The 19,955-nt window shown below is 40.4% G+C and overlaps 1 protein-coding gene across 2 annotated transcripts in view; it reads left to right on the forward strand.

Moving 5' to 3' along the window:
• Positions 1–6,333: 6,333 nt before the first annotated feature.
• trrap (transformation/transcription domain-associated protein) overlaps positions 6,334–19,955 on the forward strand; it is a 117,961-nt gene continuing 104,339 nt past the window's right edge. For both annotated transcript variants that reach the window (XM_034107282.2, XM_034107283.2), the window contains exons 1-14: positions 6,334–6,459; positions 7,121–7,170; positions 7,416–7,526; positions 7,722–7,826; positions 9,058–9,141; positions 9,389–9,445; positions 9,564–9,689; positions 10,262–10,339; positions 12,001–12,089; positions 12,598–12,694; positions 13,595–13,733; positions 16,005–16,083; positions 17,023–17,257; positions 19,513–19,852. In XM_034107282.2, the coding sequence (XP_033963173.2) occupies positions 6,339–6,459; positions 7,121–7,170; positions 7,416–7,526; positions 7,722–7,826; positions 9,058–9,141; positions 9,389–9,445; positions 9,564–9,689; positions 10,262–10,339; positions 12,001–12,089; positions 12,598–12,694; positions 13,595–13,733; positions 16,005–16,083; positions 17,023–17,257; positions 19,513–19,852 (1,711 nt within the window). In that variant the 5' untranslated portion in view covers positions 6,334–6,338. The remainder of the gene's footprint in view (positions 6,460–7,120; positions 7,171–7,415; positions 7,527–7,721; positions 7,827–9,057; positions 9,142–9,388; positions 9,446–9,563; positions 9,690–10,261; positions 10,340–12,000; positions 12,090–12,597; positions 12,695–13,594; positions 13,734–16,004; positions 16,084–17,022; positions 17,258–19,512; positions 19,853–19,955) is intronic.

Consider the following 19,955-nt stretch of genomic DNA (forward strand, 5'->3'; position numbering starts at 1 on the left):
AGTGAATTATTAAGCAATGAAGACTAAGGAGTTTACTAATTACAACATTTAAGCTGAGGGTGGCTAACATTGGGAAGGTGTGATAAAAAGTCTCAGTGTATTGTTTGTTTGTTTGTTTATGATGTGTCCCCATAATGAATGTATTCCTGTCTAGAGCAGTCCTTATTGAACATTAAGATTTGGTCAGAAAAGTACGGAAAAGGATTAGGGCCACAGTTTTTTGGGAGATCTCACCAGAAGTGGGTTTTTTTGTTCTAACTTTAAAGCCAGAATTGTAAAGTCTGAACAAAAAAAATCGTTACACAGTTTTTAAGAAAACATGCCTGTGAATCAATAGTGTTATGGTTTCATTAAAGTACCAAAGTTAAATCAATATTGTCATAACATGCCAACTCTTTCTTTCTCTCCAACACATCAACTGAGGATTGGGGAACACTATTGGTAGAATGTAATGAAGAACAATTGCGGAAATTGGTGCCGCCATGTTGTTAAAACACGCAGAAAACGGGCCAAAAGGGGGTAATTTCAATGATGCAGTGCTCTCGACCCTGCCAAAAACCCATTAAAAATCTATCTAATTCCAGCAGCATGCTATCAGCTGCTCCACATGATACAAAACTGGTCTGGTTTACATGTTAGAACAATATTATATTGTTCTAACGTTGTATGAATTGAGCAAATGTCATGAAAGGTGGTATATAAGAGTAACATTGCTTCAGAACATCAAAATAAACTTAAATTAAACCCAAGACACCTTGCTAGAAAAATGAAAATGAGAAATGTATTTCAATTTAGTGTCAATTTCAGGCATCAATGTCGATTCAATACTTCTGTCTGATGATATTTCACTGTTGATGTAAATCCAATTATGCTATCCGGGTGATAGAAAACCAGGATCCTAAAATAATATAAAATGTACGACCACAGGTATTTGTATACGTTTAATAACAATCAGAAAAGTAAGAACACAATATACAAGAAGTAATTAAGACATTTTGTTCCATTAATTAAGTGCGCCACTTGAGTTTTCCCAGCCATAACAAACATGAGAAATCGTTATGAATGCAGGTGAGTCCTTCAATAAAGGAAGCATTGAGGAAGAAACAGGATGTGATGGTAAACAATTAGCCACAGCTGCCTTCCTGGCTGTGAAAGGTCAATTAATCTCGGTGTGCAGATTGGAAGACAGACCACTGTGCTTTGAACACGGCTCCGAATAATGAGAGGAGAAACAGTTTGGTTTCACTCTAAGAGCACATTGTTGAGTGTCGGCGTTTAAAAAGCAGCAAGGAACTCAGCTGCAGGACTTCTTTTTTGCTCTAAATGGATGATCAGATAGAGACGCTTCCACTCAAGTGATTACACAGAAAAGTTTGTTACTAGGCTACCATCCCTACAGGCAGTTTCAGAACAACGTCAATGCAACACATCAGTATCATGTAAAAATAAAAACCATGGGCAAAATGAGACAGGTTCAACCAGTTTGTGCCATCTGAAATGAAAAGCATTTTTCATTAGCTTCTCATTCATCTGAAAATAATGGGGGTTTTTTTGCGGTGGAAGAAGGAAAAATACGAATTAAAAAACACATTTTAAACCGAGCAAAGGGGTCGGGCCACATCGAAAAGGTCATGAATTAAACGTGGGATGTTGTGATTTAAATAATAATACAGTAAAGAAGACAAAGGTTACGCCGTACGTGAAATATTTGGATAAATTGAGCTTCTTTTTGAGTTTCTGAGGGGAAATGTCCCTTTGTTGGAACCAAATCCCTGGCCCAAATCAGACACCGATTGTTCACGAGGTGTCATAAGCCAAACATGATTTGAACCACTGGTCTTACACCTTAAACAGTGCATGTTCTTTAATAAGCTAGTAGTATTTTTTATTTAAATACAGCTGAAAGTAACTACATCAGAGTGGAAGATAGGTGCAATATGTCCCCCTGAAATGTATTGAAAAGTAAGTATAAAGTAGTAGTAGTCAAGTTTATGTAACACATAACTGAACTAATGTGATGAATACTTTCCATTACTGTAAGTGTAAGTGGTTTGGGAAGCAAAGGAAAATAAGAAATGTTCAGGACTGTTGCTGATTTCTCTGATTAATGGTGTTTGGATAATATCATTTGGCAATACTTTCAATTGATTCATTTTAATCAGATATGTTGTAAAATATTTGTGCTACTGTCGTCATAAATTATATTTGGATTTTACAACAGGACAACTTCCCAACAAATGTAAATGTTCTCAAAATACAAGCTAATTTTAGCAAAAAGATTTACGAAAATATCACAACAGAGATTTTTGGTGAGTGGAGGAATAAATACATAGGGGAAGCGGGATCTTGCTGTATTGGATGTGTTCTTATTTATGTTATGTATTGCATTGAGAGATGCCAACTGAATTTCGTTGCACTGATGTGTGATGACAATAAAGATATATTCTATTGTTTGGGCATCAACACCTTCAGTTTGCTGGTGTGTAGCTTTGCAACGCTTGTGAAACATCAATTGTCATCATGGGTAACGCACTCTGCCTGAAGACAGTTAAACCCAGAGTTTTGACATCACACCTTCTTTCTGCTACCGAGGCGAGAGAGACAAAATATATTTGCCAGTCCAATTTGAACTCATGCTGATTCAATCACATTATAACAACAACAACAACAACAACAACAACAACAACAACCATATTCACAAAGCAAGGCATGGAGTCTTTTTCACAAATGTTCATCCGGCTGGTTCGCAGAGAAAATGTCCTCTCATTCTGCAGACCTCAAGGATGGAAAGAGTGAATGTGGATGTGCGCATGAATAGATCTCCAGGGTCTTGTTGATGATCAGGCTCAAGGGAAGTGCACTTTTTTTTCTATATGAGAAATAATAATGCAGGGGTTATCATGCTTCATCATAAGGTACATCAGCAGCTGCAGAAGTGCACACAAAAACACACACACACACACAAATCTAATGGACACATGAGTGGTTTCTGGAAAGCGGGAACGACAGCGTGTCATCCACTCTCAGGATAAAGCCCCTCACACAAAAACCTCACTAATGAAACGAACAGGACAGCGCAATAAGCCTGAGACAAACATCTTTTAGCAGATCTGTATTACTCAGGGAACAGAGCGGGAGAATGAGAATGTCACATTATATGTCAAATTATTTTGTACATTTTGTATGATATTAACTGAAAGGGATATCTCTTTTGCCAGTGGGTTCACTCTGTGGAAAGAGGAGGCTGTGAATGAGAGAAATATCAATCAAACCCATAAGTAATGAATCTAGGCAGGAGACAGGACATGATGAATAATTACCGTCTTTCAACCTGACTTCATTATTTCCAAAGCTATGGAGAAGAACCATTATGTCATTTACACATTCATTTGAATGCATAAAAGCCACTTCATATAATGTCAATGACACTTGGGAACAACCTTTCAAATGATCAGGAAAGATAGAATACTTTAATTTGCCCAGAGATATGAAAACCAGATAAAGCCATTGTAAAATATTATTTGGCACCCATCATGTTCATATTTTCCAACATTAATAAAAGAACAACACATAAGACGTATAAAACAACAACCAATAATTGACCACTGCTATGACCTGTTATTTCTTAATGTCCTTACAACATATTTAAAAACAACACAGTCTCTGGTGATTTATTACACACCGAGCACTGCAGATTTCAGAGAAAGTGACTTTATCCAATTTCTTTCATTGGACTGCCATCTTGTGGTCAAAACAAACAATGCAAACTCACGCAAGACATTTTAAACAGTGAATAAACATCAGAACTCTTCATGCATCAATTATCCAGTTTTATTTCCCACTCCTCAGTATCAGCTCTTAGCGGTTGCCATGTTATGAAATATCCCTTTAAATTTACATTTGCATGGTATTAAAGCCCTAAAATGTATTAGAATGGATGGAAAATACATCCAATAATCAATCACTTAATTTAAATAACGTATCACTTTAAAACAAATCAAGACCCATGTACCACACTACCCATGGAAGTGACTGTGTGCAGTTACCTGCTAATTTACCTCTTCTGCAAACAACCCAGGGAGCCAGAAGACCATCGAAAATGATGGTCATTTAACCACTGATTTCACTTATGTATCGTTCCGCTGGTACTAGAATTAAACATTTGACCAATAAAACTCATTTTTACAAAACTATTCATCAACTTAGTCACTTCTTTGTATATGAATTAGGCAATAAAACATCATGACGGTGTATTCATTCATAGAGGAAAATACATAAGGAAACTATGATGCACAATACGCGGAGGGATATCACACATCTTTGCTCGGCGCCGCAAACCCTCTACAGCAGTGTGAGCGCGGCGGATACCGAGCGACGGTTTCCTGTCTGTGGCGCTGGGTGAGTGCAACATTTTCGCTTTTTCGTATGAAATGTGACCAAATAGTAGGTGTTTTCCATAGCCTACTGTGAACGGATAACTTTTAAACCAGGTTTTGTCTGAGAAAATGTGCTTTCTCCCTCTGGTTTGAGTTTATTCCCTCCTTTAAGTTTGAGAGCAACGGGCGCTTTCTTTCTTTGGGAAAGCTAGCTTGTTAGCTCGCGGTCGCTAGCGTGTTCTGCAGATTAATATAAAATGTGCATGTGTTGGCTTCATTGAGTGGATGCATTAAGGTGTTACGCCTCTTAATAATAGAGTAGTTTCTACTTTGCACCTTAAAACTGTTTTTAATTCACAAATACGATCGGGGGATACAAAAGTCGTGCTAACTGATGCTTGTGATGATGTCATCAATGTGCGCCTGTTAAGAGGCATGTTTGTGGATTTGTTACATGATGTGTTTTGCTTGTCAAACTCTTTATATATACAGTCTATAGTCAAAGTCTGACATTTTCACGACACAAATTCGATTTTTGCCGACATTTTCAGCATAAATCATGTTTAGATTGAGTTAAAGTCAACTTTATTGGCAACTTCCCTGTGTGTGTGTGTGTGTGTGTGTGTGTGTGTGTGTTACAAACAGGGATCGAAATGTCGTATCTCATCGTTCCAAATAATAAAAACACATGCATATAGATACACACCTGAACACCCACTGAGACGAGTGTGTATGCGTCTATACACAAACATACATACTCATACATATATAAAGTCTCATATCTATATGTATTTAACTTGGTGAGATTGTATATTGTCATCTACATTGAATTGTATACAATATTTTCATATATATATATATACACACTTGCCCCATGTTCCTTTTATTGTATTATATTTGTATCTTATTGCATCTTATACATATTTGTATGTATAAGTGCAATGCTTCGGAATACACCCCTGCTGTGACAATAATTTCCCAGTTTAGGATACATAAAGTATCTATCTATCTAGACATATATATATATATATATATAGATACACACATTAATCAAGATTAAAGGCTTTTATCGTCAGGTGTACATAGCTACAGTGTAGATATGACAGTGACATTCTTAGGTCACAGGCTCCTCCAACAGAGCAACACAATAAAACAGATAATAGTCCAAGTAAATCAAATAGAATATAGTAGAAACAGTGCAGAATAGTATTTATACAGGGTGTCCGCGGGGTCTTAATAAGTATTACAAGTTGATAAATCAATTTAGCGAAAATGAAGGCTATTAAAAAGTATTAAAGGGCATTTTCCAAGGTATTACATTTTGTAGCTTGTTTTCAATAAGTATATGAATGGTCCAAAGAGGTTGTGTTCTACAGTCTGCCTGAATGTAGTCATGGCGTAGGTGTGTAGTGTGATTCTGTGTAGTTTATTTATGGTATCCTGTTGGGTTTGACGTCATCTGAACAAGACATCGCGCGCTCACTGCTCGATAGCGTGAAGGTCCGTTTACGGCGGTTGTTAAACAACATGGTTATGGGGAAATGCAAGTCTGCGTCCAAATGGTTGGAAGTTAAGGAGGAAGGACAGTCAATACTGTATATAGTCAATGTGAGGTAAAGTGTGTCGCCAAGGTAACCGGTTAAAACTCCAAGTGGCGATGCGGTCTTAAAATGTATGGAAAGGGTCTTAAAAAAGGTCTTACATTTGACTTCAGGTTCCTGCATATACCATGATATACAGTAATTGGAATATTGATATATATATAAGTTGCAACCAGGTGAATGTTATGGATGTTCTTTCAAAAGTTCAGGTGTTTAAGCGTCTAATGGCCCGTGGGATGAAACTGGCCATATAAATAAATCCAATTTAATAAAACGGCTCTCTTTCCCCCACAGTGTACATGTTATCCCTCTGAGATCAGTGCAGACTGCTGTCTGCCCCCCCCCCCCCCCTGCTGCAGCCATGTCGGTCCCGTCGGCCACCATGGCCTTCGTGCCGGCCCCCAGCCCCACGGTGGTAGACCAGACCACCCTGATGAAGAAGTACCTGCAGTTTGTGGCAGCACTCACAGACGCCAACACACGTGAGTTCATAGACCCTGAACTGGATTTGTGTACTTGATGGGCTAAAATATTATTCATTTACTGACAACATCTATCTGTCTTTAATCACATTTAATGTACAAGTGCTAGAATATAGCATTCAAAACTGTGTGCTTTATCTGTAGTGATTTAAAGCCAGTTAAAGGTATTCTTTTTATATTTTTTTTGTTAGTTAACAACTGATTTGTATTCATTAAAGCGTAACAACATTTTATTTCACAATTGTAATAGTTACAGTTGGAGCTCATGTAAGGATGGATGCAGCTTTTCCATTAAAAAGTTCATATAGTATTTTTTTATATTTAAAGGAAAACATTTTAATACAAATGTATTATACATACTTAATTTAATGTACCTTTTTAATTATGTTGAAGTTGTTGAGGCTCTTGTGCTCAGCTGGGGCGATGTGATGAGAGCGATGTTCTTTAGTCCAGTCAAAGGTACCTGAATGTGAGAGCGCTTGTGTGGGTAAGTGTGCGAGTGTGTGTGAGTGTGACGTACCTTTTGAACAACCTGGATGCTGTAAGCCAAACTGATAAGATCTGAGCGTCCCTGCTGAGCACGAGGAGACGGCCGTGAGCATTTCAAATGCATCTTTTATTAAGTTTGATTGATGTCGACATTTTGTCCTTCAACTTCCAGCCGATGAAACGAAGCTGAAGATGATGCAGGAGGTCAGCGAGAACTTTGAGGTAAGTTTGATGGATGTTTTGTCTCTTTTGACGTGTTGGGATGGATTTGAAGAAGTCTATTCAAGTGTAATTCTCTAGGGATGTGTTTGACCTTGGGCAATACAGTAAGTGTTTCATGCCGCGGAAAAAAAGGCCTGCAGCAACAAAGAAAAGTATTTGATGAAATTTTGCACATTGCCAACACCTGACTGCAGGCTCGGCCGAGTTACTACATGATGTAACATGTCCTGGACTTTTCATTTCAGAATGTGACATCGTCTCCTCAGTACTCCACCTTCTTGGAGCACATCATCCCCCGCTTCCTCACGTTTCTGCAGGATGGAGAGGTGCAATTCCTCCAAGAGAAACCTACACAGGTGAAGCTTCAGACAAGAGTTGGGCAGAAGTACTGATTTGGTTAAATGTCGAAACATCACTGTAGGGATTGACTGCTTGCTGTGATTATACTGTCAAACACCCTCTGAGTTAACTAGTTCTTCGATCATATTATTATGGTGTAATCTTACGCACATTTGGATGGTCTGCTTTAAAATATGATCCTTTTTTTTCAGCAATTGCGCAAGCTCGTGCTGGAAATCATCCATCGAATTCCTACAAATGAACACCTGCGACCGCACACTAAAAACATCTTGTCTGTGATGTTCCGCTTCCTGGAGGTATGAGTCCGATTCATATACAGAACATTTTACATTGTTTTGCATAATTCATTCATCGTTATTATTCAATTGTCTTTACTGCTTATCTGCCATACTTCCTTAAAGCTAATCAGATTCCGACTCTCAGTAAATGCACTTAAATTGGTGGAAAACGTATGTTAACTACTACCCAACATTTTCCACCTACCAGTTAATGTTAAGGTAATACTTATTTTGAGCTTTTTCCAAACAATTACCGTACTTTTCAGACTATAAGCCGCGACTTTTCCCCCCATTTTTTTTGTCCAGCTAACGGCCACTAGGGAACCTCCTAAATCTATGGATTTTACAGGTAAAATTAACCACCTTTAACTCTACGGGCTCTATGACCGGTCGGCGCCCGCCACCTCTAAGCGGCGGGCTCCAGCAGGAAAAGCTGGAGGCCGGAAAAGAGTGAGACGGGTAGCGCCAAAGTAAAAGTGGAACCGAGAGACAGAACGAGAGCAAGACAGACGGGCAATTTAGCTGCTGCGGCTTATATGCAGGTGCGCTTTATAGCCCGAAAAGTACGGTACAACGGCCACGGTTCCTACGGTCACTAAAAACCAAGTCATGGAAATTCAAAATGCAAATTCCAGGCCCTGGAAAAGTTCTGGAAAACAATATATTTCCCAAAGTTTGGGAAAAGTCATGGAAATGTAACTAAAGTTGCATCAAATATAATTTATATTTTATCTAATCGCCGAAATAGTAATACTATAATGATAATACATACTGTATCGTATAATAATGAAACGTAAAATGGCATTTAACTGTCGATGTATTTTGCTGGTGAGAGAGTTTTACAATCACGCCCTCTAGTTGACAGTGGCTTTAGTCTGTAGGAGCTCGTAAGCCTACGATTGGATTTGTTTTAGATAGGCAGTAGAAACAACATGTTTCATGTGCAGACCATATTTTCCAGCTTACCATGTTAAAATAAAAATGTTTCAGTGGAACCGCTGAGAGTACTTTTTTTGGTCATGAAAAACGAGGTAAAGGTCATGGAGAAGTCATTGGTGAAAAAGTGTATGAACCCTGGACAACTAGGGTTCATTGCTACGGCTCAAGTAAGGTAGATAAGAAAGTTGTTGACAATAATATTTGATGATTTCACTCTGATCTGTTGGTATAAGAAATGTTTTACAGTTATTCTAAAGATACAGCAGGTTTTATTTGGCTATCTCATACTCATGCTGTTTTCTTTTCACAGATTGAGAGTGAGGAGAATGTGCTGATATGCCTCCGCATCATCATTGAGCTGCACAAACAGTTCCGCCCTCCGATTTCCCAGGAGGTGAGAGTCTCAGCTTTATTGCCACCCCAAAAAATACATAGCTGTCCTCAAATAGTGTCTCTGTTTTGTACCTGTACTGAACTGGTGATTTGTTTATGGTATAAAGAAATTGTCAATATTTCTCTGAGGCCAGAAAAGTCAATATCAATGATTGGTTTCCTCTCATTCATTATGAAAAGTAAGAGAGACCTTGAACACTTTCTTGAAGCCTTGGATTCACACGTTTCCCATAATCCTCTCCTCTCAGATTCATCACTTTCTGGACTTTGTGAAGCAGATCTACAAAGAGCTTCCCAAAGTCGTTGTAAGTACACCCTTCTTTGCAGGTTTCAGTAAACAAGTGGAGGACTTTGTCTCTTCTCTTGCTTGCCACTTGTGTCTTTTTGTTTCCTTTAACCACTGTTTCTTTCTGCTCCTCTCAGACCAGGTACTTTGAGAACCCGCAGGTGATCGCAGAGAACACGGTCCCCTCCCCAGAAATGGTCGGGATGATCACGTCTGTGTTGGTCAAGACGGCACCTGAGAGGGAAGACAGCGAAACACGAACAGTAAGACGACCAGGAGTTTATATTTCCACTTGTTTTAATCCATACTGCTTCACAGTACTGTCTCTAACCACAGGGTGGTAGTACTGCACCACCAGAAACAGAAACCCATTTGTCCAACAGTTGGCACATAATTAACAAGATGAACCACAAACTTGCATTCTTACTAACCCTAAAATAGTGAAAAAGTTGAACTGGTATACCAATTATTTCTTTAATTGCTCATGCACTTTTTGTCAGGTTAACATTAACTGTTTTTGTTACTATGACATTGAACCTTGTAATAAATGTTGGACTAAATTTTACGTAGGCTGTACTGAAAACATAATCTGGATCTAACGTATGTGGAGTGTAGAAAATCTGTGACACATTGTTGGGGAAAATGTACACAAACTGACAAGGATTCAAGCCTGCAGCCCTTTGCTCAGAAATAGTATAACCCTTCTTTAAAACTTGAATTTGTTCACCTCTTTTTAACTGTGTCCAATGGCATTCCTGTATTTATTTTAGAGTTTAGAAGCAAGTAGCATTTCTGTCTTTCCTCATTGTGTTTCTCTCCTTGTTTCTGCCTCCAGCACACCATCATCCCCCGGGGGTCTCTGTCCCTCAAAGTTCTGGCTGAGCTGCCCATCATCGTGGTGCTAATGTATCAGGTAAGGGACATTAAAAACTCTTAAGTATAACCATATAACATGTTTTTTAATGCATTTCTTCAGTTGTATTCATGAAGTACAGTTGGGGTTCATGTAAAGATGAATGCAGCTTTTCCTTTAAAGGTCACCTATCATGCTATTTGTAGGCAATAGCATAGGTCTCAGATATATAAAAAACATGTCTTTGAAGTGTTTTGCTCAAAATACCAAACAGATTACCCGTTCTAGCCATGCCTCATATCCCTCTGTTTCACTTCCTGTTTCAAAAGTGCTGACTTTATGTATAAAGCTTTAAAATAAAAATGGATACATTAAAAAAAAAAAAAAAAAAAAAAGTGAGGGCTGAGCTCAAAAAATAATAATATTAATTAAAAATATTAAGAGATTGGCATAAAAGGGCACTTAGATTGATAGATATAGAGTTATTAATAACATCTAAAAAACAATATTATATAAACTTTAAAAAAAAAAAAAATCCTTTTTCTCTCAAACTTTGCGTGACCCCCCTGGCGGCCCCCCGGGGGGGTCGGGCCCCCACTTTGAAAAGCACTGATCTATCACATTCGTTAACCTGTCTTTAAATTCTCTAGTCTGATGTGTTGGCTCCCTTGGTTTGCAGGGATCTAAAACATGTCTCACAGACAGGCCTCGTGGTGTCCGTAGGCTTGCCCTCACTGTCAGAGATTTCGCTCAAATACTTCCAAATTTCGCTTCGGGCGTCTTCTTTGTCAACAAGCTGAGGCGCAGCGGCAGTTGCACTCCCACTTGCAGCCATGCTTCTCGCTTTCTCACATGCTGTGGCAGCTAGCGCGTGCACGAGAGAGGGGAGGTACTTAGAGCGTGCTTGAGAGGGGAGGGACTTAGAGCGTGCTTGAGAGGGGAGGGACTGCAGGCACGGCTGCAGAGCAGGGAGTGGAAGCAGAGCGCTGAACACACACGGCTCTTATTAAAACTGCGCTTTCTCACCAGAGTACTTTCCCCCGTCATTCTTAAAGTACCGATACTAATGAAACGGAGGAATCGTAGCGTTTTTAACGGCAGGGTATCGCGGTACCTTTCAAGTATCGATACATCGTGCGACACTAGCCGTGGGTCCACAGTTCAGATATTACGTCATATCGGACGCAAATCTGGATCAGCTCCGTTGTAGCCCCGATTTTAGAGATTTGGGTACGGAGGAAAAGAGAGAGGGTTTTATTTTCTGACGCTGCGTGAGTTCCCCGACACACCACCGGGGACACATTTATGTATAAAAGACATCAAAAAGTGCATTTAGCATGATAGGTCCCCTTTAAAAATGAAAAAGTTAAAATTGTATTTTTTGGAATTTGAATATTTAATACAATACAATGTTCTTATACATAATTCATTTAATGTACCTTTTTAATTATGTTGAACTTGTGCTCAGCTGGGGCACTGTGATGAGAGCGATGTCTTTAGTCCAGTCAAAGGTGCGTGAATGTGAGAGCGCTTGTGTGGGTAAGTGTGCGAGTGTGAGAGTGAGTGTGACGTACCTTTTGAACAACCTGGATGCTGTAAGCCAAACTGATAAGATCTGAGCGTCCCTGCTGAGCACGAGGAGACGGCCGTGAACGTTTAAAATGCATCTTTTCATTTCTTCAGTTGTAACCATGTATTAAAACGAGACTGTTTCTCCTCAGCTTTATAAACTGAACATTCACAATGTGGTGTCGGAGTTCGTGCCCCTCATCATGAACACCATCATGCTGCAGGTGTCTCCGCAGGCCAGGTGAGATTATTCTCAGTGTCTTGGATGCGTTTGAAAGAAAAACAACAACTTTAAATGTCACTTTACAGCCATCAAAACAGGTTAAATAGAACACATTTGATTCCTCTTCATCTTCCTCTCTGGTACTAAGTTGCTTGGTGCTTTTGCCTTTCCACTTAGCCGGACAAAGCCTGAGTTAAAATCCATTTTGGGGAATTAAAAAGTGTCGAAATTGGCTTAGCGGGAGGTAAAAGCTCTCGGGGTAGCAGGACTGGAGTGTTAAGCGTTCGCATCACGACAGAAATGCAGTTAATGTAACAACTCCTCAGGCAGGTATGGAGAGACAGTTCTCCTGATGTGTCGTACAAGCTGTGACGCAAACAAACAAATCACCCAGCCAGAACCAAGTCCCATATGTAAACCCACCATACCAACCTCTGTATTAGTAACCTGCTGCAGGTAGACGACATAATTCATGCCTTTTATGGGACTGACTGGAGTTGTGTACATTGTGCTGTTTCCTCTGCAGGCAACACAAGCTTTACAACAAGGAGTTGTACGCCGACTTCATCGCTGCTCAGATCAAGACTCTGTCGTTTCTGGCCTACATTATCCGCATCTACCAGGTACACCTGTCGGGTTTAAGCTGACACCGTCAATTATTGAGTTATATTAGTAATCCTGCTTTACAGAAATGTGTTGTTAAAGTTGTCATTTTTGTTTTAAGTCTCTTCTTGCATTATGTGCTTTCTCACCAGTATCTTTCAACGTGTACTACACACGCATATCATTGTTAAATGCTTTCTTGTTGCATTCTCTTGTCAGACTCAGCTTGATATTATTTACAAGTGAAAATCCCCCGCATAAATATGTAGACGTGGTAAATCAAGCCGGCGTGTTTTGAAGGATTCTTGATATAGTTTCTCCTCGTGGGCGTCCGGTGATTGACAGAAAACAGAGTGTATTATAATGCGCTCGCTGATAGAGAGACACTGACGCTCGGAAGAAAAAAGATAAAACAAGACAATTAGAAAATGAAAATACGACTGTTTATTTATTGAGCTTTTAGATTGAGTTTTCACACGGCATGAGAGCACAAATAGCTTCCTCTGAAGATAAAGTGTTAAAGGCAGTAAACAATCTGACAATTGGCTCTAACTTAAAAAAAATATAGAAATAATTAAATTTGGGGTTTTAGTGAATAGTTGTTTGTGTTGTTATTGACACCCGGTCTGTCCAAATTAAATGAAAAAGTATCAAAAAAAATAAAAATTGAATAATCACTCGTTTTAATTTCTCTTGGCCTAGCATAGGTTGCCTTAACAACGGGACTAATATGAGTTAATATTACTTTCACTCACATCTCTTCTTGCATTGGTGTTTTAATTCAATACGGAACTCTTTATTTCCCCAGTAAAGACATTTGAGCCATCCTCTTGGCCATAGCTTGCCTCAGTAACAGGACTAATACGAGTTTATTATTTGTATTGCTTTCACTCATACCTCTTGTATTTGCACCTGACCAGGACCTGGTAGGGAAGTACTCCCAGCAGATGGTGAAGGGCATGCTGCAGCTGCTGACCAACTGCCCCTCCGAGACCGCCCACCTCCGCAAGGAACTGCTCATCGCCGCCAAGCACATTCTCACCACAGACCTACGCAGCCGTATGTACTCTCACACACACACTCACACACTCACACACTCACACACACACACTCACTCACTCACTCACTCACTCACTCACTCACTCACTCACTCACTCACTCACACACACACACACACACACACACACACACACACACACACACACACACACACACACACACACACACACACACACACACACACACACACACACACACACACACACACACACACACACACACACACACACACAGAGAGAAAGGACAGACCAAATGACTTGTATGTCATGTGTGTAAACTGGGACTATTTAGCAAACCTTACCTGTGTAGCTAGAATTCTAGTTTTAATAGAGTTTAAAATATTCTTCCCAATTAATTCTTTCCAACACTTATTTTCTCCTCAGTAAAAGTTAAAGAAACGTTAAGGATAATATAGCTTAATATATTCCTCCTGGTCAAGACATTAGCAGCCTACATTATTGCAGAGAATGTCAAACTCTATTTTGCACATTTCACACTGAAATACATTTTTTACAAGCTGTCAACCCGGCTTCATTTTTGATTCTGTGACTGAGCGGTGAGACCGACTGAAATGGAATAAAAGCTCAACCACAACCACCCATCAGGGGAAACTTGAGTCAGCGATTACACGTTTTGGACAATTTTCTGCCTTATATCGTGAGTTACTTCTGGGCTCAAACCATTTTCAGTCATTTGGATCAATTTCGTCGAGAGATTTGACATTGTGGAGTTGCAGAAAACTGAGGAAACGATCTAACCATAGGTTCTGCAGCCAATGTTCTGTCTCTCAGGAAGGGACACTTACTAATATATTGAATAAAAACACATTTTTCGATATCTTCATGCATGTTTATTATTCTTTTGTCTTGTAAAAATGAATTGTTAACACCATATACTGCAACACGTGTAGTAGGGGTGCAACAAGTAATCGACTTAATCGATTAAAACCGATTACCAAATTAGTTGCCAACTAATTCAGTCGTCGATTCCTTGGTGACGTCATAACGTGTGTTTTACACGCCGTTAAGCTCCAACGTTGTCGGTCTTTTTATCGGTACTGGAGACATTTAAAAAATACATGTCATGTATTATTGCTACAAAAACATTATATCGCAGTCTTAGTGTCGCCAACTCGTTTCTAATATGCAAAAAGACAAAAATATGCGTCGATGGTGTATTTTCGATCTTTCCAATCGAGACGAGATCTCTCTCCCCCGTCTGTGTGCGAGGGGGCGGGGCAGTTTACGGGAATGGCGGAGAGAAGCGCTCCGAGGTGTGGTTAAACTGTACCCGTCTCGATGCTCTTTGCCAATAGTGTAATAAGAGTTTAGCATGTGAGGGCGGTAACACGAGCAATTTGTCTAAACATTTAGCAAAAGTGCTCCACATCCAGACGGAGGAATGCACCGGGTTGGACTGTCTTTCTAGTAGCTCTGTAGCCTCATCCACGAGTAACGTTTCCACGTCAGCAACACACGGAAATAACTTAATGATACAAGCATGGGTTAATGATTAGAGGAATCTGAGTTATTTAGTTTGTTAAAGTTTCAGCTATTCTGTTTACAGTTCTGTCATCACATTATTTAATACGATTTGTTAAAACATTGTTGTTTCTTTTGATGTGAAATATAATTTATTTAATTTAAATAAAAAACTGTTAATTCTGTTCACAATTTGTTTAGTTAATTTAATAATATATGTATTTTTGAATCAAATATTCATCTTTAATAATAATAATAATAATACATTTTATTTCTATAGCGCTTTTCTTGAACCCAAAGACACTTTATTGTCTTCAACCTCAAGCTAAATCTAAAAGTTGATGGCTAAATAAGAGCGTTTGAGAAATTGTGCAAGGCATAACAGTCCGAATAGTCGATTCATCGTTTAATTAATCAATAGATTAATCGATTATCGAATTAGTCGTTTGTTGCAGCCCTAAAGTGTAGTAGGGACGCATAATTAATCAAAATACATCGAAATCGCAATATTCAAAGCGCAGGAACCACAATATTTTGTATATTTTATTGTTAAAATACCATTTTGAAAGAAGTACTGCGGCGCTGCAGCGATATCTGACCTACTACAGACTTACTGAAGCAGGCTTAGTACAAACCCTTTTGAAATCACATTGAGATCACAATAACATATTTTACAATGATAATAAAGATGAGAGATTGATCAAAATATGCACCTCTTTTGTGAAGAAACATGTCTTTGGGTTTCACCTCAAATATTTGAATAACAAAAAGAGATGTTATTGTTTTTCAGAGTTTATTCCTTGCATGGACAAACTCTTCGATGAATCCATCCTGATCGGCTCTGGTTACACCGCACGAGAGACTCTGAGGTGAGATTCTTACCATCCTTTTCAGTAGTGTCAGTATCTCTCTCTCTCTCTCGTGGTTGATTCCTCAGCCAGGTGCATGGTAAGTGTCCTAGCAGGCGTTTCTCGGAGCTGCTGAGAGTTTCAGGGAAGCTAACTCGGCGCCTGCAGCAGAACTCACTGTCAATTCGTCACGTACACCTGCATCTCCGGAGGGCGTGCTGACATCCCTCCTCGGGTCGATTTCAAAGCCTTGCTGACCCTCTTCAGATGCCAAACTGGCTCACCTCATCAACAAAATAGCTGTCATTTCACATTAGTGCTGAATTGGAAACAAGGCAGTTGGCAGGACTATTAGTGTCAGTGATTAGCTCCCTTTCTCCTCCACGTCTCCCTCGCAGTGCGTTGCATCCCAGAGCTGCTTTCCATATCTGTCAAACCTTTTCCTGGCTTATCCTTTCCTAAAACTAGTTTTTTAGAAAATGTCAGGTCACTGGAGCCGGCTGTTCGGTTTCTACTACTATTAAGTCATAAAATATAATTAAAAATAATATATATTCTGCTCATTTTCAGGTTCATATTTGCATTTAGTGTCTCTACTGGGACATGTCTCCATGCTTTAATGTTGAAAAAGGTCTTTATTTTCCTCATACTGCCTGTGCTGCAGCACTTCTTTTCACCCTCTGTCTGAAACCAGAGCCGAATCTGCTCTAATTGGTTAGCTGGCCTGCTCTGTTGTGATTGGTCAACCGATTAGAGATGTCCCGCCCCTTAGCCGCGTACAATGTCTTGGAGCATCAGCCAATTGAAGTGTGTTTGGCTGTTACATAGGAACTTAAGGATTTTAGCCTTTGCAGACCATTTATAGGCACACAAACCAATATAACACACTGGAGCAAAGGGACATAATACCATTGCATTGTGCCCCACATGTCATAGTTACATGATTCCTTTTCCTCTCAGACCCCTGGCCTACAGCACCCTGGCGGACCTGGTGCATCACGTCCGTCAGAACTTGCCCCTGACAGATTTATCCCTAGCTGTGCAGCTCTTTGCCAAGAACATTGATGACGAGTCCCTTCCCAGCAACATCCAGACCATGTCCTGCAAGCTGCTGCTCAACCTGGTGGACTGCATCCGCTCTAAGTCAGAGCAGGAGAACGGCAATGGGCGGGACATCCTGATGAGGATGCTGGAGGTACGCAACACAGAGCATATCAATGATGCATATTACATATACTTTAAAGGTCACCTATTATGCAAAATCCTCTTCTTCATGTCTCTTCTACATCAACATGTGTCCCCTCTTCTTCATGTCTCTTCGACATCAACATGTGTCCCCTCTTCTTCATGTCTCTTCGACATCAACATGTGTCCCCTCTTCTTCATGTCTCTTCGACATCAACATGTGTCCCCTCTTCTTCATGTCTCTTCTACATCAACATGTGTCCCCTCTTCTTCATGTCTCTTCTACATCAACATGTGTCCCCTCTTCTTCATGTCTCTTCTACATCAACATGTGTCCCCTCTTCTCCATGTCTCTTCTACATCAACATGTGTCCCCTCTTCTTCATGTCTCTTCTACATCAACATGTGTCCCCTCTTCTTCATGTCTCTTCTATATCAACATGTGTCCCCTCTTCTCCATGTCTCTTCTACATCAACATGTGTCCCCTCTTCTTCATGTCTCTTCGACATCAACATGTGTCCCCTCTTCTTCATGTCTCTTCGACATCAACATGTGTCCCCTCTTCTTCATGTCTCTTCTACATCAACATGTGTCCCCTCTTCTTCATGTCTCTTCTACATCAACATGTGTCCCCTCTTCTTCATGTCTCTTCTACATCAACATGTGTCCCCTCTTCTTCATGTCTCTTCTTCATCAACATGTGTCCCCTCTTCTCCATGTCTCTTCTACATCAACATGTGTCCCCTCTTCTTCATGTCTCTTCTACATCAACATGTGTCCCCTCTTCTCCATGTCTCTTCTACATCAACATGTGTCCCCTCTTCTTCATGTCTCTTCTTCATCAACATGTGTCCCCTCTTCTCCATGTCTCTTCTACATCAACATGTGTCACCTCTTCTCCATGTCTCTTCTACATCAACATGTGTCCCCTCTTCTTCATGTCTCTTCTACATCAACATGTGTCCCCTCTTCTTCATGTCTCTTCTACATCAACATGTGTCCCCTCTTCTTCATGTCTCTTCTACATCAACATGTGTCCCCTCTTCTTCATGTCTCTTCTACATCAACATGTGTCCCCTCTTCTTCATGTCTCTTCTACATCAACATGTGTCCCCTCTTCTTCATGTCTCTTCTACATCAACATGTGTCCCCTCTTCTTCATGTCTCTTCTACATCAACATGTGTCCCCTCTTCTTCATGTCTCTTCTACATCAACATGTGTCCCCTCTTCTTCATGTCTCTTCTACATCAACATGTGTCCCCTCTTCTTCATGTCTCTTCTACATCAACATGTGTCCCCTCTTCTTCATGTTTCTTCTACATCACCATGTGTCCCCTCTTCTTCATGTCTCTTCTACATCAACATGTGTCCCCTCTTCTCCATGTCTCTTCTACATCAACATGTGTCCCCTCTTCTTCATGTCTCTTCTAAATCAACATGTGTCCCCTCTTCTCCATGTCTCTTCTACATCAACATGTGTCTCCTCTTCTTCATGTCTCTTCTTCATCAACATGTGTCCCCTCTTCTCCATGTCTCTTCTACATCAACATGTGTCCCCTCTTCTTCATGTCTCTTCTTCATCAACATGTGTCCCCTCTTCTCCATGTCTCTTCTACATCAACATGTGTCCCCTCTTCTTCATGTCTCTTCTTCATCAACATGTGTCCCCTCTTCTTCATGTCTCTTCTTCATCAACATGTGTCCCCTCTTCTCCATGTCTCTTCTACATCAACATGTGTCACCTCTTCTCCATGTCTCTTCTACATCAACATGTGTCCCCTCTTCTTCATGTCTCGTCTACATCAACATGTGTCCCCTCTGTGGAAAGAGACTCTGAAAGTTTCAGGAACAAAGATTCTCTCTCTTTTTGATCCATTTCTATAAAAACCTGTCTGAAAATGAGCTGATCAGATTTTGGCCACTTTGTGATGTCATAACGATTCCCCCCCCCCTTATGACCTGAATCTCCTCCTCGAGCACCATCGTGTTCTTTGTAACCAAATGTCTCTCAGAGGGGCGTGGGGAGGGGCTCCTTATTTTCATCTCAAGTAACAGACAGAGAATCAGCACTTTGGAAACAGGACTGAAACAGAGGGGATTATGGGTAATGCTGCAATGATCTGTTTGGTGTTTGGAGCCAAACACTTCAGAGACATGTTCTGTATATATCTGAGACCTATGATGTATTGATGAAAAACAATATAATAGTGGACCTTTTTAATAAAGACATGTTGAGTCACTTTTTCACTTCCTGTCTCCTCAGGTCTTTGTGCTGAAGTTCCACACCATCGCACGCTACCAGCTGGTCTCCATCTTCAAAAAGTGCAAGCCCCAGTCAGAGATGGGTGTGGTCGAACCAGGAGTGTTACCTGGTGTACCGGCCACACCCACTCCATCCACCACTCCGGCCATCTTGCCTCCCCCCGCTCCTCCCACACCCGTCGCCACCGCGCCTCAACCTCCATCAACGTCCTTAGACAGAGCTGGTGAGAAGGAAGACAAGCAGACGTTCCAGGTGTCCGACTGCCGCAGCTTAGTGAAGACTCTGGTGTGCGGGGTGAAGACGATCACCTGGGGCATCACGTCCTGCAAAGCTCCAGGAGGTGAGAGAGGACACGGATACATTAGGCATTAGGCATACAAATGCATATCTATCTTAAATGGCTTGAAATGTACCCACATCAGTGTTTCCTCCAGACCGGGGCT

Source organism: Pseudochaenichthys georgianus, chromosome 19, assembly GCF_902827115.2.
Source record: "Pseudochaenichthys georgianus chromosome 19, fPseGeo1.2, whole genome shotgun sequence".
Lineage (NCBI taxonomy): Eukaryota > Metazoa > Chordata > Actinopteri > Perciformes > Channichthyidae > Pseudochaenichthys > Pseudochaenichthys georgianus.